Raw genomic sequence first — 23,700 nt, 5'->3', positions numbered from 1 at the left:
GATCTTGACCAGAACAGTAGTTAGGAATCACATTAGCTGATGGGGTCTTTTCATACTTTGGTGTTACAAGCAAAATTAATGAGAATCTAATAATCTAGGTTTAGAGGAAGAACTGTACCGTTGCAAACATTGTCTTCTCTTTAGCAGTCTGTGCATTAGCAGCAGAACAACTCTGAAAGTCGGGGGCAACACGGCTTAAACAAGTTGCTGCAAAGGGTTGCCAAGGCGGAAGCAAAACTTCCGCGCGGCTCCAAGGGTCAGCAGCGAGCCGAGCTGCTGGGACTGCGTGGGGCTGCGCTGCTGGAACGGTGCACGTGTGGGAGACGGGCTGGGCAGTCCGAGGGAGAAGAGCCCGGCACGGAGGTGTAAAACTCATTAGCAGGAACCACTCATGTTTTGCAGGGTAGAACTGTCTGCAAAGAGCCCCCCCCCTTTTAGCATTCTTCTTATCTGTTTCTTTCAGTATTTGGGGAGAGGGGAATGATGATGAAAAGCCAAAAGCAGAATATGCTTTCATTTCCCTAAAAAATAATTCAGATTTGGGTTTTGACAGGCAAGTTTTTTTATTTAAAAAAAAAAAAAAAAGACTGAGAGAGAGAGAGAGAGTTTTCTCTGGAAAAAGAATATTTCCTGAAAACTGGTTTGGCCAAAAATGAAGAAGGAACCCTCGCATTTATTTTATTTTATTTTTAACTAAATGCCTTTTTTAGATTGAATTTTTTTTTTTAAACTGTCAAATATTACTGTGGGCTCTAATGCTCATCTCTTAAAACATGTCAGGCTCCCTGAGTGCTGGCAGAGCCAAGAAAATTTCATGCAGCTTTATGCATCTCTGCTCTAGCAGACTGGTTTGGTGGATGCTCGTGGTTGGAAGCTGTGGGACAGTTTCTCTGAGCAGTTTCCCCCCTGGCATGGTCAATGGCAACTGAGGATATGTAACATCTTGCAGGAAGTGTTCTGCAGCCTCCAAAGCTACCTTGCGCCCTGGGTTTGCTTTTGGTAGAGGCCTTGACGCTCTTCCACCAAGCGAGCGGCTGAGCCCTGAGGCAGCGCGTTGCAGCTGATCGGGGGCAGCAGTGGGCAATAAAGTCCTTCCCCAGACCACTGCAGGAGAAGGACAAAAACCGTGCGCCAGAGAGCAGCACATCGGTTGGATCTTTCACACTTGGTGTGCTGCTCCCATTTAATCCTTCTGTCCCCTCCTCTTCCCAGTATTTCCTGTTCAAAAAATTCCTGACTTCTTTTTTCCTCCCTTTCTGCCATTGTCGGAACAAGATTTAATCACTGCTAACTCCACTGGGGAGACCGTTAGGCAGAACTAATTTGCAATGGTGATGTGCGTCTGTCTGTTTGCAGCCAGCTCCATGATTAATCATTTCACTGGAAACTCGGGATGGTTTTTTTTCCTCCGCCTCCCTTTCTGTAGAAGAAAAGATGTGAAAGAGATGAGCTGTGCTGCAAGGCATTTCCACGCTTGTCCCACTCCTCAAAGGCTTTGTAGCTGGGAGGTGGGATAGTCTGTGTGCTGGCAAGTTCAAAATGCTGCAGTTTGCTAATGCATAAATATTGCAGGATTTCACAGTTGCTTCCCATGCCTCAGGGAGGACAGCAGTGTATTGGGGCTGTTGGAGGAGCTGAGAGGCTCTGGAGCCCATGAAAGGCGGGAGGGAACGTTGTCTCAGGCAGCACTGTTCTTGCGCAGCTGCACAAGTCTCCAGCAGGAATGGATCTCCTTGTAATGCTCCTCTTCTGCAGACAAACCGGGGGAGAATTCAAGCAGACAGTGGACACATTTCTGCACTGTTGGTCCCACTATAGCTACAATTTTGTGGGGAAATGCCAGGCATTCTCGGTTTCGCTTTAACGGTCTAATTTGGATGGTGCTGCTGGGTCTACAGCCACACTGACATAAAAATGGTGTCAGCTAGATCTTCCTCTTCTTCCTGCAGAAATGACCCTGCTAAATGTAAGGATGTTTTTCCTGATTTCCCATTGCCAGGGTGGAAAGGGAGGAAATGGGCGTTCAGCCTTTCCATCGGTGTTGAAGAACTCATTATCTTGTCTGGCAGAAAAGTTGTCTGCAAAAAATTGCTTCTGCAAATAATTTTTTAATGCAAATGAATTGCATGAGCAAATTTGCATGAGATCAGGCCCTCTGATTCAGTGCGGTTGACTGTCTTGTGGAACGGCGACCGATGCGAGTGCGCTGACAGTAGTTCAGCTTGGGTTTTAGGCCTCTGTGCGTGGCTTTTGAAAACAGTGCAGGGAGGAGAGGACAAACTTGCTTCCACATGTACGCAGCTGTTCTTCATTATCCTCTAAAAAGTGGCTCTGGCAAACAGCAGCCACCCCCTTGTTCAGATGGCAGAAAAATATGAGCATATTTCAGGGCTAACGTGGAGCAATGCACGAGCGGGACCGCACCGCCTTAGGAGCGAGCGTTTGAATTGCGAGCGGGACTAGATGGCATGGTGGCACGGGGCTTGCAGGGATGAGATCCCTTCCGGTCCCGTGTCCTTCCTGGCCAGCCTGATCCAAAGCTTGCTGAAGCAATTGGAAAAATTTCCCCCTTACTGCACAGCATCTCGCATCAGACCCTAAGCATCTGTGTTGCCTCTGGGTGCCTGTATGAATTAGCATTATAAGACAGGCAGAAAACTCCTCCAGTGTCTTCAGCAGATTTACCTCTGCAGTGCTGCTGTGATGAATGTTTCCTCCTATTTGCAGTAGGCTGACCTTTTGCTAAAGAATGAGCTTGTCTGCTCTTCTTTTAATTTTATCACGTGCCCTTGATCCGGAGGCACGACTGACTCTGCGGCTTCCTAGCCCAGGCCAGTCAAAATGGACTGAGTTAGTTTAGATATTACAAGCAGTGGATTTGGGAGTTGGTCCCCCAGGCCTGTCCCCCTTCTGGGTCATTTTGATCAAATTGGGATAAGAAATGATTACACAACTGAGCAGGGGGTGAAGGATTGGGGACTGTCCAAGTTGCAGCCTGAGCAGGACATGATGCAAAGGCCAAGCTTGGTGCTCAAACCTAACTCCAGGCCTTGCAAAGCAGTTGTGGGAGCACTGCTATTGCTAGAGCTGGGCGTGGGATAAGAGATTTGCCAGCAGAACCCCTCGAATTACGCTTTTTCCCACTTGATCTTTCAGCTGGTGCCTGAAAAGGAAGTAGAAAGATTTCCTAGCACTCAGGCAAGTGGAAAATGATTTATAACTCAAACAGCCCATGTGCCAGAGGTTTCCGTGCTCTGGAGAGCACTGGTGTTGCTAGACTTTACACAGCTGAGCGGGCTGGGGGGCTGGCACGCAGGCTGTGCCTCGTCTCCATCCATCCTCGCTCCCGTGCCCGCCTTGCTGCACAGCGCCACAATCTCCATCAGGCTTCCAGGGTTTAACTCTGGCTTCAACACCGATGGGGGTTTTAAAGCTAAAGGGCTGTCGGCACCGTTCCCGCAGAGCTTCTGTGCTGCTGGCCCCTTTCAACCAGTCTGGCCAGACGTCTTGCCAGTGGAAGCGTGAGGGACGCTGGTCTGTCCTTGGAGCAGAGCGCGTCGCGGTTCGCTTTAGGCATCAGCCCCACTTTCTGCCTGGCACAACTGAAAGCAGTTGGGGTTTTTCTTTTCCATTTGCAGCATGAGACTGTCCAGGAAACCCTGCACACTAATGCTCAGTCTGGTGCAGAGTCTTTTTCCCAGCCTGTGTTTAACAGCAGAAGTTTGATTTTCTGTTCTTCCACTCCCAGAAGGGTGACAGCTGGCGGAGCCACGCTTGGTTTTGTGGCTGAGGTATTGGATTGGGGTTTGTAGGTTCTGGACTCGAAGCCCAGCTCTCGTGCTTACTCCAGATGGGAATTCAGGCAAGCTGCTTAATCAGTCTGGGCTTTGGTGCCCTGAGGAAAACGGGGACTCTGATAATCCTGCTTTTAGCAGACTGTGGGCGCTCTGGGTGTGACGACAGGCCAAAGCCTTCTCGCTTTATTGCCGAGATCTGCATTAGCAGAGCTCTAAGCACTTTGAAAAAGAGCATCTGTCTTAAACAGCATCCATGTGAACATTGCATAGGCAAAATGCTAGTACTTGTCATGGCTAGATACTTTGGGTAAATCCTGCTTGTTTTCAGACCCCAAACCTCTTCCTAGCTCTGTCTTTCTGGGCAAACTAGCTAGTCTGTCTGTGACAGTGGTCATTGAACGCAACGTCTGCCAAGCAGTAAGGACTGTGACTTACACCGTGTCATCCAAAGTGAAAGGTAGAAAGCGGTTGCCATAAAAAGGCGCTTACACCTAATGGCTTGCCTTTCACAAAACCGAAACTTATTCCAGAAACTGAGAGCTGAGTATTTCTTCTGCAAGAGGCAGATCTTTGACCTGATGGCAGAGCCCAGGCTTGGAGGGGTAATTCAGCTGGGCAGAAGTCAGCTTACAGCCGGACAAAAGCATTTCGATGGGAGACTCTGTTTGTCTGTTGGCTTTCGCTGCCCCTTTCTGAAAACGTACTACTACGTTCATCGATCAATGCTGAGAAATTAAGGCCACCACGTTCCCCCCGACCTAATGTGGGATCTGTCTCTGCTGTAGCCCAGGAACCATAATTCTGGGTAGTGGTGCACCCCTGCTTTGCCTAGGGCTTGAGGGGTGTTTCTTGACATGCCAGGCCCATGGTTTTAACACCAAGCCACCCTTCCTCTGATGGTTTTTCTCCAGTCCCAGGAGCTTGCCATAAATGTTTCAGCAGTATCTTTTTGCTTGCTCTGAGCACAGGCAGAGTGCAAATCGCTGTCTGCGTGAGCTGTGGGCTGTTCAGAGGGAAGGCTCCCCTGGTAGAAGGGGTCAGCGGAACAAAGATGGGCTTTTGTTCCTCCTTTCTCCTCCCTCCCACTGCTGTTCAGCTGACTGTGCAACTGAGAGCACTGGTAAAACAGAGCAAATCTTCAAACTGGAGCATGACCCAGACAGATGCTTTTAAAAAGATGCACAGAGACCAGGGCACACTCTGCTCTGACATGTTGCACCGGTTTCTGTTTGTTTATTGAGTGCCAGTAAGTTTTCTGGGTATTTTATAGGGTGAAAACCTTCCCTAAATTTCCAGTTTCTCTTCTTCAGTGATTTATCTGCCCCTTCCCTCCCCCTAAGGGCATACACCAGCCCATAGTGTGAATTCTTCAACAATTCACCAGCAACAGAAACAGGGTTTTTGGCATGCTCCAAAACCCCTGCCTGATTCCCGATAGGGATGATATATGATAAAATACAGCATTGCCCGCTTCCAAAGAGGGCTGCTACACAGTGAGACCCAGGGGACTCTGCGTAGCACCAGGCTGTCTGTGCAAGATGCGTCCTCGCTGTGCTAGTGTGTAGACCAGAAACTCAAGTCAAAGCAACAGGGTCAAGCTGTCAAAACTGCCCATGAATTTCATTGAAGGGGGGAAAGAGGATCGTGACCTTAGCTTTGTTTCTTGGGTTGTGAAAGGCAGGAAAGGAAGGAACCAGCCAAGAAAAGATACTCTGGCATTTCCAAAGCAGAATGCCCTGGTTTTGGCATTTGCTTTAAAAATAAAGACATCTGTGGAGTCTTTTATTGTTTAAAAACTAAAAACAAGGCAAGAGCCAAAGTGCAAAATGCAACCAGCAAATACAGAATACCTAATCTGTGACTGCTGGTCACTTATCTAGTGGGTTTTCTATGCCTAACTCAATGCAAAACACTTCTAAACCTGGGCCTGCCGGCCTGTGTGGCACAGAGCAGACAGGACCTGAGTGGGCAGAGAAGGTGGCAGCCCAGGGGAGTTGTTTCGGCTGCCTGTAGCTCGCTCGTGTTGCTCCTTTCCCTCGAGGCTCTCTCGGGCAGCTGCACGCGAGGCGCTTTGCTCACGCAGTGGTGAAGAGGCGGTGGCGTTCACTCTCTGGAGGCAGCAATGCGGTCCACCTGCAAAGAGGACAGGCAGCCGTAAAGAGGAGAGCCTTTCGAGCCGAGAGGTGCGCCCGTGCGGTGACGCCCGCTCCTGTACGGGGTGCCAATCCGGCATCCAGAAATAAGGAAACAGCCAGTGGTTCGGTCCTGTCAGCTGCGGGAAAAGAGTGTTGTGCTTAAAAGACTCCTGAGCTAGAATATCTGCTTTCAGCAGGGTTCATTCGGGGCTTACCCAAAGGAGAACTTTGTGTGTGCAGGAGGACAACCCAGACTCAGTGGGATTGCTCACTGCAATTGTGAAACTACAGGAAAACTCGGCATGTTGGGGGGTTAATCCTTGCTCTCAAGGGACCCATGATGTAGCATAGCTCAGGTCCTTCTCTTTCTTGCCTAGCTGTGACAACTACAGAGGCTAATGCTACCTGCTCTACGCCTTTTGGACTGTGGTGGGAGTTTGCAAATAGCTGTGCAGGGCTATGGGGGAACTGGGCGCCTGTGAAGCAGAGATGATGTTTTCAGGGCACCGAGATACAGTTACTGTTGAAACATGTTGGGCAGGCTTGGAAACTGGGTCATTTGCACCGAAACTCTGCCCTGAAATTTGTGTTGTCTGGGCTGTTGTTTCTCCGTGAAACAACATTGCAGTGGGCCTCTGGAGATTTGGCCCAGAAGGGACTGAGGAGCTGGGGAGTGCACCAGAGTTCCCACGCTTGTCTGGGGGAAGACAGGTATCAACAGCAAAATTAGCAGTGTCATTAGCAGCCCTGTGCCAGGTTGGGTATTGCTTTGAAACAGCTCGGGGATTGTGCAGCAGCCCTCACTTCGGGCTTCTTGACCTGTTTCTGTTCTGGGAAGCAGCATCCACCCAGGTTAGGCTGTCTGAAGACTTGAAGAACTACAGCTGTGCACTGCCTGCTCGGGGTGCAGAGCAATACCTGCTCCAGGGGGGCCATGGGAAAATACAAAAGAAAGGCGTGAACATTCAGAGCAACTTAGTTTTTGGAGGGAGGTGGGAAGGGTGATGTCTACAGACTGGTGTCTTGGGCTGGCCTGATTGCAGGGAAGTCTGTTCCTAGAGCTGATGGCAGGGGAGGAAGGGACGTGGTTAGTATTGGTGTCTTTTGGCTCTACACGAAGGAAGTGAGCTTTGTAGGGTAGCTGTCAGCAAGAGCCTGGAGCTCAGGCTTACGTCTCTGTGTACACAACCTCTTGCTGTTCCACTACCACTCCCTTGCTGGAAAGGAAACCTGCGTTTCATTCTCTCTGTCCCATGGCAACCTTGCATTGACAAGTCATTTAACGTTCCTGCTCCTCTGTTTTTCCAGCTATAGAATAATGGCAGATATTTCCCTTTGGAACAGGACTTTATATAGCGCTTTTCGCAGTCACCGAAACGAGAAAATGTCAAAGACCAAAGCGTTCCCAGGCTGGTGAGCCCTTGCCCCAGCTTTACATTTCCCTGCTTGTTCCTACTGATGAGAAAAGTGTTTCTTAGCTGACGTTTCCAGGGTGTTAAAGCCCAGGTCGCACTTCAGTTCTCTTTTTCCTATCTACCACCCACAGCTACTCAAGAACAGCTTGTCTCAGAGCTGTGACCAGCGTACCTCCAGTTATCCATAAAGTCCTGGCTGCTGGCCTGCTACAAACCAGCTGGTCACATCCAGCTGGTGCATTAAATTGAAGACAGCTACAAATAAATTACTTGCTTTATTGCTTTTCCATGTAGGCATTGGCTATGATACCATTTGGACACGTGGCAACCCAAACAGGAGGGGTAAAGTGATGAGATACAGAACACTTCTTAGAGAGATGTTGCAGAGTTTTTATGCTTCAACTGGTTTGGGAGCAGGTTTGAGTTCTCGCCTTCTCGCCTGGTCACCAGGAACCATGCCTTCCTTTCTCCAGCACCTTACACCGCACAGAGAGGCATCTAATGACTGAACAGTAACCTTTGGATCTAGGTGAGCAGGAGGCATGTTTACGGCCAAGGACAGATGTCTTTTTCTGGATCCAGCTGTGCCTGAAGGAGAGGTTATTGCCCCAAGCCCTCTCCCTCCTTCCGCTTTCAGGACGTAACTGTCCTGTGGCTTCAGCAGCGTGAGACCTACCTAGCTAGTGCTCCCTGAACCCATTCCTGTTCCTATCAGCCAGGCTGGCAAAGCCCTGGGATGGAAATTGTGTAGCTCACATGAGTGGTTCTCAACTTCTTGCCGCAGCTAGAGCAAACCTCCCTCCTGAAAGTGCTGGGGCCACAACGGGGTTGAACAAACCCTTGTTCCAGGTCGGCAGCACCTGGAGGGGGGTGAGAGGATGATGGATTAGTCCCTGCACGTCCCTACCCTGACGCTTGTGACTAGACAGCCCCGTAGCAAAGATTCCTCCCGAACCCCAGCTGCTCTGCTTGCAAGCAGGTGCCTTCCTGGCTTGGCCTCATGTCAGCCTCGGGGCCTGCTTGCCCCCTGCCTCGCTTGGATGTGGTCCTGCAGAGACAGTCCTTGAGGCAGTTCATTCATCCTGCATGTCAAGCTCTGTCGTGAGCCCTTCCCGAAGGCCGTCTGCCAATTATGCTAAGAGAGGTGACGTGGCTGGCCCGTAGGCTCGAGTCTGATCTACGGAGGAGAGGGGGGGTGAGGGCTGCTGCTCTCCCTTAGCAACACGACAAGCGAGCAGTGTAATACGGCCTCGCTGGGTCACAGAAACCTGCAATGACTCCTGGTGTGGCTGAGTGGGAGTTTTTCCTGTGTGCATAATTCCTAGCTCTGTGCAACTCTGAAATCCCCACTAAATTCCACCTGGTAAATGGCTGGCTGTACGGGCTTGATGTGTCGTGCTCTGAGCGTGACCGTTCTGTTTTGGCTTATGCTGCATGTGTTCCAACTTCAATTTTTTAGTAGGCTTTCTAGCCATGCTTGGCAAAGCGTGTCTTTCTGATAGCAGGAATTGCTGGAAAAACGCAAGGAGGAACGTGAGCCCGTGCCACAGCTTAGAGCAGAGCGGCCTGGCTGGTGACCGCTGGGGCCATTCTGCCTGTTCTGCCGGTGCTGTTGCACTGGTCTCGTGGTTGGGCTGCAGGTAGCTCTACGTTGATAGCCCTAAAGGATAACTTTGGTTATGAAACCACCTTGCAGGCACACCCTTGGGGCTTGCCGATGAGGTGGTAAGTCAGCCCCTGCAGGCAGACACTGTCTTGCCCAGTACTGGGTGCTAGAAAGCACCCGCCTGCGAGCTCGAGGAGGCTGTTCAGGTGGCAGCTGGCATCAGCAGGGAGGAGAGGCGGCATCTCCTTCCTAGCAGCGACCCGCTGGGGCGCGTGGTGCCGCGGCAGCGCGGAGGCTGCTTGGTGCACCGTCCTCCGCAACGCTGTCCCCATCCCAAGCCCCGCTCTGCTGGGGATGCCGAGATCTGCCGAGGCCGAGCTGGCGCGTTCGCTGCCACCCTGAGCCAAACGCAGCGGCGGGGACCGTCCTGCTCATCCCTCCCCAGGGACACGCTCTCTCGCCTAGTGTAGGTTAGCGGTGTGACAGCTCTGGGCAGAGATGGAAACGAGAGGAGCAGGGAGGTTTTAGTAATGTCCCTTGCAGCTTTGCTGACTACTGCCCTTGTCAAAACAGCACGGCAGCTTCTGTTAGAGGCAAGGCGTGGGCTTTGCCCCTGCCGGCGTTATTTCCTGCGTAGAGGTGGCTGGGCAGCCCTCCTACCTGCCCGAACGAGCTGGCCAGGCCCCTGTGCTGCCCCCCGTCCTGCCCATGGCCCGAACGCGTCTCCCGGTGCGGGCGAGCCCCTGGGAGCCTAATTGGCTTTTTGCTGTGAGCTCTGGTGGTATCATGAGTGTCTCCAGCGCGTCTGGGCTCATCGCCGCTTTTAGGATCTTCTGTTAAACTAATGCTGCTCTTTGCTGCCCAGACACAGGCTAGCAGCTTGTTTGTTTAAAGCTGTTTCCGTAGGAATTTGTAAGGACCATGGGAACATTTTTTTATTTGACCTTAACAATAAAGAATGAGACTGAGGAGGGGGAAAGGAGTCCTGTCGAGTGTGATTTGTGGGTTTGATTTTTCTCTTAAGCTGGGTAACCTTTTTAGCACGGAGTGGACCGTCTTGGCAGGTCAGCTTGCTTTTTGCTTTTCCTTTCCTTTTTCAAATGCCTGTGATGTCTTCCAATCAGCTGATAAATGCATGAAAATAGGTCAGGAAGAGCCTCTTTAAGGCACACAGGGCAGCTTTTGGGTCAGGCTTGCAGTAGATCAGATTCCTGCTTTTACATCCAAGTTGGAGATGAAAAAGCCAGCCTGTCCAAACCCAAGTACAGGCTATGTCCCCGGGGCTAGCTATGATCTCAGTTGTCTCTGCGGTCTATCTCTTTACGTGTTTGACTGTGCTACTAAAGCAGTATCTGAGCATTTGCCTTCTCCCTGCTTTGGGAAGGACAGTGATGCTCTCCTGCCTATCGAATGAGGCACATAGGGCTGTGCAGCGCTATGAGGGTCCGGGGGGTGCTGGTAGTCCTCTGACTGCAAGGTTGGGGTGGCTTCAGTGGCAGTGTGGGCAGAGATTGCACAGGGAGCTGTAGCAGAGAGGAGAAGCGAAGTGGAGATGCTGCAGCATGCTGCTTCTTGGACCTTTCGAGCTGTAGGAGCTAGAAACTTGGTGAGCTAAAAACAGGTGCTGGCAGAGCAGCCCAGCAAAGAGGGAGTGTGGGCAACCGGGAAAGCAGCTCTTGAACTGTGGAACTAGCCAGGATGCTCTACTGAGATGAAGTCCCATTCCCATAATGTGATTTTTAAAAGCTTCCCAGGAAGGCTCATCAGCTGTCACTGAAGTTATAACACTTAAATCCTACTCAGTAACGTTCCAGATACGACGGGGTGCTGCTGTGGTGCTGCACAGTGATGCTGTGGGGCTGGTGAAACCACCAGGCGCTCAGGGACCACATGCTCAACAGACAGGGCGGTATACTAGGTAACGGTATGCACAGTAATTACTAAACAGTAAAAACAGTAATTAAAAACAGTATTAAGTTACCTATACTAGGTAACCTGATGCTCTCTGCTGCCAGTCTCTGTTTCGAGTAGGGACAGTTCACTTTGTGCATCTTTCCAATAGCACAGTAAGTGTGGTGTCTGCTCTCTTAGGGGAGAAAAATTAGAAAATAACTTCTACTTTCTGAAGTGGAAAGCAACGATCACTTTTCTCAAACCAAAAAGACAGTAGTCTGCACCGACCGCCTGCCGTACACAGCCGATGTAGCTAATGTGTAAGAATGGCTCTGCTGATGCTCAGAGTTTCTGCGAACAGGGGAAATACCACCCTGGTAACTGGGATTCAAGTTATAATCTGAAAGCTGACAGGTGAAGCACCCCTTCCTCGTCCTGCCTATATCCATCTGCAATGCTGCCATGCGCTGGTTCCTTCCCAACCTTGCCCACGTCAGAAGGGGCTCGGGGGTTAACAACTCCCCTAGCACGGCCTGTGGCCTGCCAGCTTCCCACCGCCTATCTCACGGCGACCGAAGAACTGGCTGCTTAGTGGGGTGCATTTCTCCAAACCCAGCAGCTACATGGCTGTTTTCTGTGCAAGCAGTTATTGCAGATGGCTATGGATGAGCTCTGCAGTAGTGAAAAACAGCTTACCACAGAGCAGGAAGGGAAGGTGCCTGATAAAAACCATCCCCGGGGTCTTGGATATACACAGTACTCCTGCAAGCAACGCGTACCCCAGCGGTAAGCGCTGCTTTCTAGAAAAGGAATCCATACAGATAAAGAAACTTGCATGTATGTCTATAACCATTAGCGTGAGGCTCTGCACCCAAACTGTTCTGAAGGCCCCCACAAACTTTGTATTTTAACTCAGTACACCGAGAAATGAGTCTTGAACAGTGGGAAAGCATAAATGTCGGAAAGTATGTTGCGCTAAGAGAGCCTAAAAGTACTTTGGAGCAGGCAGTCTATTATAATTCATTCAAACCAAATGCTTATGCCCTTCTGTAAATTGCACTTAGAAGCTGGGAGCTTATTATTTGTCTTAAAATGTCATACTGTCATACTGTATGAGACCAGCGCTACAGGGGATGGCAGAGTTTCTGTGCAAGGGACTTGCAGGTCCTTCATCCCTCACCTTATTGCTTTTAGTCAAGCGAGGATTTAAGGAAAGGGATTTCTTGCAACCTGAGCACAGGACTGACTTGCTAAGACCCCGGTCACGTCCCTTTGTGGCTGTCTTCTCACTGTCATTTTTACTGGCTTAAACGAAATGTACTGTGCAGTGTGTGTGGTTAGGTATCACAAATGGGGAGATAAGAACCCGGTAGTGTCTCTTCACCTGTGTTTTGATACCTCTCCCTTGCTCTTCAAACAAGGCTGTACCAAAGAAAGAGGTTCCCTGTGCCCTCCCTGGTGTGATTGGAAATGCAGCCAGAGCTGTGACAGCAGCTGATGACAGTCTCGGTTCTCCGCGCTGCAGTGCCGGAGAACGGCTGACTTGTACCAGAGGAGAGAGACCCAGTACGGTGCATCTCCGGAGTCATTTAGGAGAGATTCTGCGCACGCCGAGGCGCGTCTAGTCAAAGCAACTCTCCTCGCTGCGTCATTGCAATAGTCCTTTTTCCTTTGGGGTCCCAAGCAGGTGTGACCTTCAGTTATGGTAACAAAAGCCTAAAGCTTTGAGCGGTATTACGTGGTTCGGGTTATGACTGTAATACAAGCTAGTATTCATGTTTACTTTTGAAGATCTGAGCGAGCAGAAGCGGACAGTCTTGCTTCTAACATGGGGCTGTTTTTCTGTGCGTAGGCATTGGCTCTTACTGTGATACTAAGGACACATACGCGTTGTTTCAAGACAACAGCCTTAAAAAACAGTCGTCTCATGAATTTTTACTACTGCTACTTATACAGGAGAGGCATTCACTTTGCAACAAGAGCAAGTCCAAGCTGCTCGCTTTATCTAGGAAAAGGATCGTGTTTGGTATTCTTCCCCTGCGGAGGTGAGGGGCCCTGGGATAATTAATGCACGAGTGGCTCTGGCTGGAGGAGGGGTGGCATTTCAGGTGGTCTCTTGGTGGCGAGGGCTTCACTTAAGAAGTTGTCTAGGCATTTTTTAGACATGAACCATCTCTTTTAGCCCCCAGCTGTTTTCTTACAAGAAGGTGTATTTAATAGTACTATCTCAGCATCTGTTCTGTAGCCTCCACTGCCCTGTTTGTGACGCAGCCTGCTTTAAAGTGCTTGGCAGAGACGTTCCCCGCATGTCTGTACATTACCTAAACAGGGGACAACCACCGAACAGCTCAAAAAGGAACCTTGAGAGTTTCAAAACTCGTGTAGAATGAGTGTAAAGACCAGGAAGTGTGGGTCACGCAATTTTGTCTTATCTAATAATAGAAAAGTGGTTGTCAAATCTGAATTAAAGTACAGATGGTAATACCAACTGTTCTGCCTTAGAGGTATTTTATGGAAAAGCTTCCTTCTTGCCTCTTTTTGGTTAGTGGCAAAAACGTGGTTAGAAAATGACAGTTGAAAAATATTCTATCTCAGACATGAAAAATTGCCTGGCCGGTTAGGAGAGAGTTGAGTTAAGCCCTAAGTTTTTCTATTTTTTACATATAGCCCCTAACTTTCATAGAGGTTACCTATTCTTAAATGGATTTAACTAAAGACCAGGAATTGAGTCTGTTTAATGTAGGGCACTTGATTTTATTCAAAGGGTGAGATACAAAAAAGTAAGCAAAAAGACAAAACCCAAATTATAAAACACTACAGACAAAAGTAAGACATCTTCTGCGTACAGCACATGACAGGAAACAAGATACAGACTGGTCCCCACAAACCAAGCCAGCTGGGTATGTACAAGCAGAGGCAAATACGTCTACAAGAGAAGAAATGGTAACATTTGCCATTTCAAGTGTCTATTTACGCAAACTGAATTGAAGGCAAATAGTTTTCTTTCCCTTTATTTGAACCAAGTACTTTTTTTTTCTTCTTCTTCTTCTTCTTGTTCCTCATATAGGGGAGGGACTCCATGCTTTGAGGCAAGTTCAGTACATTCAGGTAGGATCTAAAATTAGCCACAGTTAAACACTGACAAACTACTTGAAGGGCCTGATTTAAATCCCCCCCCACCCCTCTTCCACGCTGCTGACAGGCATCTACTTGTGGTGTGAAGGACTACCACTAACCAAGAGGGGAAAAGCCTAATTCTGCATTAATATATTGGGCTTCCTTAGGCCTTTAGGTGTTTCAATCTGCAGCTTAACCAAACCTAATTTGTCTAAGCCAGATTTAAGGCTCCTAATTCGGCATGACTACGTGTTGTGCCATATCCATGAGATCCCTACCGCTTGACTCTGAAATTGGGTATTTGAAGCTTTCACTAACACAGCTCTGTAAATACAAAGGGGCTCAAACTCTAGGAAAAGGATTCCAAGGCAGCTTTTTGGCTAGAAGGATATCTCCATGTCTGTGGTACTTAATTATTCTCCGGTAAATAAAACCACACTAAAGAGAGACTGCATTTGCTGTGTCACTGTTGGGTTTTACAAAGACGATTACCCAAATACTGTCTGGGGCTCTTTGTATGAATACTTTTACAGCCAGTATTTATTCACCTGATAAATTCATGGCCTTTCTTTAGTGTAGCTATGAGGAAAGAAGAAAAACTTTCTGACCAAATTATATACCATGTATGATTTAAACTCCTACTGTTTGTGGAATAACCTTAGTAAGAGGCTTGGAATTTGACTGAGACCTGTTAGGCAGAAACAACATGAGCTGAGCCCAAAGGTCCCTGGGTTTTAGTAATTAAAAAAAAAAAAAAAAAAAGGCTTATGCATCACTTTAAGCTGCTATAGATAGAGATGAGGAAAACAGTTTCTTGAATCAAAATAAATTCTGACAAATGTATGCAGTAATAGGCAGCTGCCATTCCAAATGACAAAGGCCTGTATTTGTATTTACCTGTGGCTCAATTTTAGTAATGGGGTACTGCATTTTTAAACGCCTCAGTTAGGAAGGAGGGAGTTTTACTGGCTCAGTAAGCAAAACATTCATTCTGGAGAGCAGAAGACTGACTGGCTGTTAATAAATATCACAAGACATTCTAAAAGTTGTCTAGGGAAAAGAGAAACATCATCTGTTCATCAAAATGCAACACATCTAGACAAAATGAGGTAAGGAAAGCTAGGAGAGTCCTTTATACATTCTCACTTCACGCAGGCATGGCAATTAACAACAACGAGATGCTTTAAGGATTCCCTACCATGCTCATCAGAAAAATTCTTCACAGCAAGTGTGCTCCTCAGCATTCTTTGATATTAAGCATTACAACATCCGATAGTCTAGTTGCAAGTAGCGACTAAACCACTGTTTTTGGCAAGCAGAGTTTGGTACACTTCAGGCAGTTTGCTGGCAACTTGCAGAATGCAGGGGGTGAGTACCTTTACTTCTGACAAACGAAGAATTTGTCATGAGTTTTAATGCCTTAAATTACAAAGCATAAGGATTTGTCTATCGTAGCATCAAACCAAATAACTCAGCAATATCTGTACAGTTACATCCAACATGAGTGTGTCAGATTTACATTTCTAACTTAGTATCCTCTTCTTTGGTCCTCTTTGTATACAACATATTTTTGTAAATACTTAACAGCCTGCATTATCCAACTTTTACTGTATAGCAACTTGTATTTTAACAGTGCTGACTACCATCAGGTTTGCTAGGGGACTTGGTAAGCTAGCAGACAATCATCTGTACGAGGCTAGGTAAGAGCAGTGCTTGCTGCTTTTCTTCTGAGTGGAATAGGAGAAAGAGCTTAAAATAGCTTTCTTGCGGGATTCATTCGCATTAGAATCCATGCTAGCCAGCACGCAGGGTATCATACTGCAAGTCCTTATGTTGGGGGGGGGGAACCCTTCCTTGGTTCCAACCCCTCCAGTTAAAGGTTCACAGTTTCCCTCTTCTTAAGCAAGCTGAGTGGGAGAAGGAAGAGGGACTGTCTTCAAATTGCTAGCACTGAACAGGCATTGTTTTTCCTTAAAGAAAAGTATCCCCTTCAAATGACGCAGAGAAGTCTACTCGTCATGGTCTGGCTGAGGCACCTAATGACTCGGCCTCTCATAAGCAAACATGGTACAAATAAAATGCAACGTTTACTGCTTTCTTCTTAAACAGACACTGGCAGCACAACCCATTCATAAAGTAATAGTCTGAATACAGTGTATCAGTAAACATATACATATTGGTTTGAGGAGCTATTTCCAGGCATGCAGCAATTTATTCTCATTAACATAATAAAACTAAGCCGGGAACTGATCTTGAATCAAAGTTATAGAGGTTACTTCAATTTATACAAAATAGAATTGCCACAGACAGAGTCTTTGGAACCACCTCGCTTTGAGCAACTGTCTTCACTGTGAGTGTTGGCCTGGATTACTGTAACTTAGCAATAGTCTCGCATCCTGCGCAAGGAGAACCAGCTTTCAAATGGTAGAGGACAGTCCCCAAACACCATATTTGTTAAAGCAGTTCTTCAGGGGCAGTAATTGACCTTGAGTTTCTCTACTATTGGCCAAGTATTGCTTTACGCCTTGCACTATGGTGTTTTTACTGCCTGTGTAAAACTAATTCAAAACCTGACAGGCTGGTAGGAAATAGGCCCTTTTGCATTAGGAAACACAGAGCTAACTGCCCTTTAACGACTGAAAAAGCGTTAGGTCGTGAAAGCATGCTTTCTGTGTAATGTCTGCTCCTCTGCAAACTTGGTATAAAGCTATTATCACGGTATCTTTTTCTCTCTCGGCTACTGAACCTTTTTTTTTACCCCCTCTGACTGTAAACCGGCAGAAGCTGACACAAGTCAGATACGCCACTGCCACTGCATGAACTGCTCTAAATAAACCAGACCCGCTTTAAGGGACTTGGTCTAACGTGCTAAGCCTCAGAAAGGAAGACTGAGTGCTGTCTGACCGGGAGATACAAGGCAAAAACTTTCTTGTACATGTTCAGACCAGTAAGTGACCTGCAGCAATATAAAGCCAGTTCCCTAGGATTTGTTTATAATGCCACAGTGCTCAAACGGGAGAAAAACTTCATCCCTCAACACAGAATGAGTGTGACTTGTTTAAAACAGAAAACAAACAACAAAACCTGAGCACTGTCCATATTCCTCTTTTCTCCCCCGCTTTGGTAAGCACCCATACCCACATCAGATGCTGCTTTCGTTTATGCTTGAAGGAGCGAGTTCCACTGTCTTCGTGGGCACAACTAGAGATAGGTGCTGGTTTTGCAGAACGCATTTTGGCCCACTGAGTCTACGAGATTGTCAGCTGCTAGGTATTTGGCATAGATTAAAATCCTTTTGATGTGACTTGTTTTGGTTTTTTGTTTAAGCACGTTTACCAAGGGCCTAAGATTTAGGAAGTCTGACAGATCAGTTGAATTCCCTTTTGTAAATGAGGCAGAAATTGACCCAAACTCTTGTTCCAATTTTGTTCACTATTAAAGTATCTGCATAAGCAAGACCAGTAACAGCTTTTGTTCCAGTTGTATGTCCTGGTATCCTGCTTCACTGCCTGAGAGCATGACAGGTAATTCATTCAATGGTTTCTCAGCAACAACAGGAATGAGCCACACTGGGTAAGAAACTATGACGTTATCTTAAAGTAAAGTGGAGGGCCCCTTACCTAGAAGACTGAGAAATCTTTAAAGAAAACCATTTAACATCTTTCATGGAAGTCTAGTGTTCAAAAAACCCAAAGCTATTGACATAGCACGTGGAATCAATTTGACAATCACTAATGTAATGGAATTACGGTGATCTTATACACAAACAACGATTTAGCAAAATAAGATTTACCTAGGGGACTTTAAAATCAAGTTATTTTGGTACCAAAAAAAGTCTTTCATTTAATTCCCCTTTGCCCCTATGATTCGGATGATCTTTCACTCTACAGTTACGGACTTGGCCAGATTTCTTGGAAAATCAACCTGCAGAGAGGGAGGAGAAAGAAGATGCTTGTGAGTATTTATGCACTTTGTTTGTTTGTGTATAACTTTGTAAGGTGGGGAACAGTTCTTGTGCAATTAAATTGAAACTAACACCACACTTTCATGTTAATTTAGGATAATCAGTGCAGGGAAAGTCCATCCATTTCAGTTGTGATGGCCTGGTCAAGAGAACTAAGGACTTAACTCCTTTGGCATACATTGTACGTGGCTCAGAAGAAAAAAGATCACTGCAGTAAACGGCAGAGGCCAGTGCCTGTATTAAGATCAAATACCTAACACAAACCGACTCTGGTTTTCACACATCCTTCTGTGGATTTTTAGCTTCCTTTCAGATTCCTACAAGCCCTTCAGGAACAGTACGCTTGTGATGATTCCAGAAAGCAAACACATGTCCAAACCAAACTGCACAAGACTCGGCCAAGTATACTAGATCGTCATTCAAGCTTTGTTCACGAGAAGCTTCTGTAATTGCTAGGTCTCCCGCTTAACCTGGTATTTCCAGGAGCTCGAGCAATCATACGGAGTGGACAAACCCCCCAGACTTCCCACCTCACCCAGCACATCTATTCCAGGTCTTTCGCTAGCGAATGCACAGTGCAGAAGGCGAGGAAGGGAGTACTGTACTTACATCGTATCCTCTGAGAACTGCGAGATGGAAAGCCAGAAGCTGAAGGGGGATAACACTGAGGATCCCCTGCAGACAGTCCACCGAATGGGGAACTTTGATTGTTCTCTTATTGTTCTTAATTGTCTCGATGTCCTCCTTGTCACAAATCACTACAGGTCGCCCCTGCAACAAAGGGAAACGTCTAAGAAAAACGGCTCTGAAAGGGTTCTTTTCTTGCTTCTGTTCAGATTGTGGGCAACAAGAACTTTTCATTGAATTCAGAACAAAACAATCGAGGGCACCGCTGCAGCATATTTTAAGGGGTAAGCAGAAACCTAATGCAGTTTGTATGCCTTGCCTTATACCAGGGGACTTGCACCTATTTTAATTCTTTTTAACCAGAAATCTGCAATGGCATGTCTTGTACGGTTTGAAGCATCACCTTTTCTAAAATCTGATAGAACTGGAAAGTTCCAAAGTTTAAAACAAAACTGTTGGTTTTTTTTTAAGCTAGTGAAATACAGAGATTTAAATCTGAAAGCCAGCTACTATTTCAGGTTCTGGAAGAGATATCTACTAATGTTTTGGACCTAATCCGCATTGACAAAAGGTCTTTGGCTCTAACTTCTACTACTGTCCTATAAAATCTGTTACAAAGGTATTTTCTTTTGAAGCTTAAGGATGACAATGAAGACATTAATCAAGCTCTCTTCTACCCTTTGTCTAGTATTGTAAAAACTGCACCTAAGAAAAACAGAAAGACTATCTACTGAAGTCACGTTTTAGGCAGTACACTAAATAGCTACCAGATTGCAGCAAACCTGATCTAAGCTGGACTGAGGATAGAAATATCAAATTCTCCAAAGCAAATACTTTGGGTGCACAGTAAAACTGTTTTTATATCAAAAGCAACACTTTTGATGCACTCTATACTTTTACAGGCACTTACCTGTCGTGCAATCACCTGTTGGAGAGCATTCTGGCACTTTGCATATGTGTGATCTCTCATGATGATCATGATAACAGGCATCAGTTTGTCCACCAGCGCAAGAGGACCGTGCTTCAGCTCACCTGCCAATATCCCCTCGGAGTGCATGTAGGTAATTTCTTTAATTTTCTAGATGGGGAAAAAGTAATTCATAAAGCTTTAGGCAAATCTTCTTCTTTTGCCATCTGAGGAGTTTTTTTCTACTTTCTAGGGAAAAGCAGCGATTAACCTTGTAAAAATATGTTCAAGGTCTCCTCAGGTCCAATATTTGGACTAGCCAGCCTGAAAACCTAGTTCAAAGTAGTGCATATGGGCTGAGCTGCTCAGAAGATCAACACTTACAGTTCTGTTGCTAAACCCACCACAGGCCTTGTGATTTACAGTCAGCCTGCATATATATCATCATAGCACTAATATCAACAGGAATATCCTCAAAGGTAAAAACCCCAGCGTACAGTTTTTAGGAAGGATGTGCTCAGCTGTGGCTACTGAGCATTTCTGGAAATGCCGTTCCAGCAGTTTAAGGAACCGATTATACGAGGGTGCACTGCCACAATAATCCATGATGGACCTAAAGCATTCCCAGTGTGAACACTGAAAATAAATGCACTTTCACAGCTGCATTTAGCCTGTTAACAGTTATGTGATCTGTCTGTCTGCTTCAGTAGAGTCCTTAACAGCGTTACGATGAGTTCCAACTACCTGACCTGGTGTATCAGTCAGCGCGCCATAGTTAGCTGCTTGTAAATCATCTTGCAGCCATGCGTCATTTCCTGCGCTCAAATCTGAGGCCAGAGCTAAGGGCATTTGAACCAGTATTAAATGAAGAAATCTCTTACCAAAGCTCCCTCAAGACATGTAGCATAATGGTAGCCACGTCCCATAATGAGAACAGACTTCTGATGGTATAGCTCTGTTGCTAGCTTCTGGATCTCGTCATCCATACTCAGCACTTCCTTAATCAAGTCTAGAAAGAAAGAGAAGAACTAAAGTTGTGTGTGCTTCTAAGTCCATGCCCCTCAAACTGCACAGGCTGTTTATACTTCACCTACACATAAAAGCAGTGACTCGCATGAAAACTGGGCCCAGTACTTTAACATCCCAGTTTAGCACTCTGAAGGCATCAGAGAGAATGCGGCTGCAAGTTCACACTAATGACCATTTTTCACAAATTTGATCCCCTCCATCTTTTCTCCACTGCGAGCTTCTGGGTGAGAGCAAGGTTTGGGCATTCCTGAAGTTCCTTTGCACTATAGAGTTTCACCTGGCAAGAACACAATAAATGTAATGGTTCCTACCTGGCAGTCCCTTTAGACCACGCATGATTTCCTTGCGCCTTTCTTGCATAGAAATTCTATCATCACACATCATCAGCGCAAACATCACCAACGAAACAAACTGGCTGGTATAGGCCTGAGAGAGAGAGAGAGAGAAACATGTAACGAAGCAGTTGTCACCTACTACAGCACCCGGTGGATCTGTGAGCGTCTCTCAGACCCCCTTCTCTGTCAGTGGCCCTAAGGGTGAGTAAGGTGTGACTTTTGCAATTCTAGATATTTAAACTTTGGTTTATTGTGCAACAGCTGGACAATAGAAGAATTAAGATGGCTTTGCTAGTGCCACGTCACCAATAGATTATAAGAGGAAAACTCAGTCGTCTGGGAGAAGCAGTTCAGAAACATAACTTTTAGACTAATTATTGACTTTATTCTTAGCACGTTACTAAATTATAGCTTTCATTCCAGTTAAGCAGGAACGAACCTGAAACGCACAGGGCATTTGTTCAAATGGAGCCTCACAATGGCACGATCGCCTTACGCTCCAAGAGATTAACACACAACAAGCCAAGTGGAGTATTTCTAAAAACTCCCTGGCAACCATTAAACCGTTAATTAAAACCTTACATCTTGTGACCATACCCGTGGCCTTCTTTCTGTATTTGAGCAAGCAAATATTGAGAACGCTGAAGACCAACAGCTGGCCATTGCGACACAACAGCTAGGCATAATCTTTTGGACCGTGTTCAAGGAGCTCACCAGCCATTTCCCCTGCTGGGGCTACCGGAAAGGTAAGTGACTGGTATCACTGGCTTTGGGGGAAAAACTGTGTTCATCTGCACAAACAAGTGAAACTAGCGCTCACATTAAGATAATTCCATCTGCAAAAGCATCTGAGCCGTAGCATTAAACAGCTATTGTAAAAGTCGAGCCTCTGAAGTCCTTACAAGACAAATGTTATGAAATGGTCCAAGATGCCAGCCTGGGATTGAGGTTCGTTAGTGTAAGATTAATTTGTGTAGAATTTCTATCCCTTTCTAAACAATGACCAAACTTTCACACTGATATATTGGAAAAGATTTAAACAGCTTTAAAGGAATCTAGAAAAGCTTCAGTTATACTGACTAGCAGGGTTAGATACGAAATGTTTGTTTTGGATGGCACGCAGTTGAAGGTTACAGAAGTAAATAGCACAAACCAGAAATGTTGACATTGCCTGGATTGTTTATATGTTCTCAAAATGAAGTTCTGTACAACCTTAGGGCAAAATCTCTTCAAATTCATGTTTCACACGTGCATAATTTTGGTAACTCCTCACATCACCAGAAAGAAAATGCAATTTTCAGTTATCTCCAAACTGTAATGTTGGCAATGTAAAAACAACCAAGGCACAAACAACTCGTTCAAGTTTCTTGTAAGAGACTCATGAATTTTCCATGATCAAATTCCCCAATGAACTATTAAACTCAAATGTGGTTTTTGGCTGAATTTATGTAACAGATTGACATCATCTTGCCTCTAAATATAACTAAATCAAAGCAGATTTCACCAGGCAGAAGCACTTCATTGAAATGAAATGCAGCAAGGCAAGTTATTTTATACTACATCACACGTAGCCAGATGCATCTACCAGAGAATAACACTGTCAGGCGGACATAAATACAGGTTTTCTTTAAAAGACCATTCCCACATTTGCTGAAAGTATGGTTTTAATATCACACATTCTTTAGTAAAGCGGTGCCATTAAGGGCAGTTACGTACTGTTTAGGTTTCCAAACCTTGTCTTATAATTTTCTTTCTGATCTTTAGACCTTAGTTTAAACTGAGTCTGCGCCCAGAACAAATGATGCTAGAGACAGAGGAGAGAATTCTTGCTGCTTAGGAAGTTCTTCCCTCTGAGACCCCTTCAGTTTCAAGCTTTAATATTGCCTCCTTCTAATATTTCCCTTGCAAAAGAAAAAACTCTTTGCAAGATGCAAGAAAAAGAAAATGAATAGTGTTACTGGGCACATGCTTATTAACTACACAATCATCAATAGTGACTGGTAAGAAGGGGACGGGTACTGAAAACATTTAACAGAGAACCCATGATGTAACAGCTAACGCCTTCGGGGGGAGTTTGGATAACGATCTGCATATATGCAAAATTGCCCCTCATTTCCCAGTAATACATTAAAAACTACCCATTGCTGCTGCAGTGAGGTTAGCAGCTCTTTGAAGGTTCCAGTTAAGCCTGTTCTCTTTCAACTGCATTTAGTGGTGCTGTTGCAGTCCCACCCTGATAAATCTTACATCCTATAAATTTTATAGAGAGGGGAGAGACTTTGCTAACTGGGACATAATTTGATTTACATTTCTTGCCTCGCAAAGTCCCCACAGAGATGGCTCCGATACAGTATGATTTTAAAGACAAGGAGCCCAATTCTTCCATTACTGCTGAGCTGAACGCTTTTACCAGGTAAGTGAGCAGTAGTCAAACAGAGAACGTAGCCTGAAATTGGGCATATCATGACTCAGCTATTTTACTCATTTTAATTTAAAAATCCCTGGATTTTTTTTCCCCCTCATTTAGGAAATAAAAGTGTTTGGACACTTCTGTAGAAAACAGGGTTTCTCCTACTTTGTTTTACATCTTTCCATTTACCAACAGAGTTGTATTTTTTCCAGTTAAAATTGCTCTCCAAATTCCTCCAAAAGCCCAAATGCAGGATCCCCTGAAACACTACAGACATCTTAAGAGAAACTGGGAGGTACAACGAGCACTTCTGCAAAAAGGGTTTTCTTGGAAGGTGCCATCTTAGCAATAATTAATCCAAAATAATCGTGGCTTTGTGTTCAACAGTTTTAGCTACCGTATTTCATTCTTCGTGCCATCTTCAAATCAACTAATGACTTCACTTTCCTTCCTTAAGCAAAACTA

At 46.0% G+C, this 23,700-nt stretch overlaps 1 protein-coding gene across 4 annotated transcripts in view; it reads right to left on the bottom strand.

Moving 5' to 3' along the window:
• Nucleotides 1-5,603: 5,603 nt before the first annotated feature.
• GFPT1 (glutamine--fructose-6-phosphate transaminase 1) overlaps nucleotides 5,604-23,700 on the bottom strand; it is a 47,163-nt gene continuing 29,066 nt past the window's right edge. For 3 of the 4 annotated variants that reach the window (XM_026081762.1, XM_026081766.1, XM_026081764.1), the window contains exons 15-19: nucleotides 20,802-20,916; nucleotides 20,343-20,470; nucleotides 19,465-19,632; nucleotides 18,537-18,698; nucleotides 13,576-17,887 (exon numbers count right to left, since the gene is read on the bottom strand). In XM_026081762.1, the coding sequence (XP_025937547.1) occupies nucleotides 17,843-17,887; nucleotides 18,537-18,698; nucleotides 19,465-19,632; nucleotides 20,343-20,470; nucleotides 20,802-20,916 (618 nt within the window). In that variant the 3' untranslated portion in view covers nucleotides 13,576-17,842. Of the gene's footprint in view, nucleotides 5,931-13,575; nucleotides 17,888-18,536; nucleotides 18,699-19,464; nucleotides 19,633-20,342; nucleotides 20,471-20,801; nucleotides 20,917-23,700 lie in introns of those variants that run through there. The other variant, XM_026081765.1, reaches the window with a different exon arrangement.

This window comes from Apteryx rowi, unplaced genomic scaffold, assembly GCF_003343035.1.
Source record: "Apteryx rowi isolate R43461 unplaced genomic scaffold, aptRow1 scaffold_56, whole genome shotgun sequence".
In the NCBI taxonomy this organism is placed as follows: Eukaryota; Metazoa; Chordata; class Aves; order Apterygiformes; family Apterygidae; genus Apteryx; species Apteryx rowi.
Note: the sequence above shows the minus strand (reverse complement) of the source record. Positions and strands in the feature narration are given on the sequence as shown.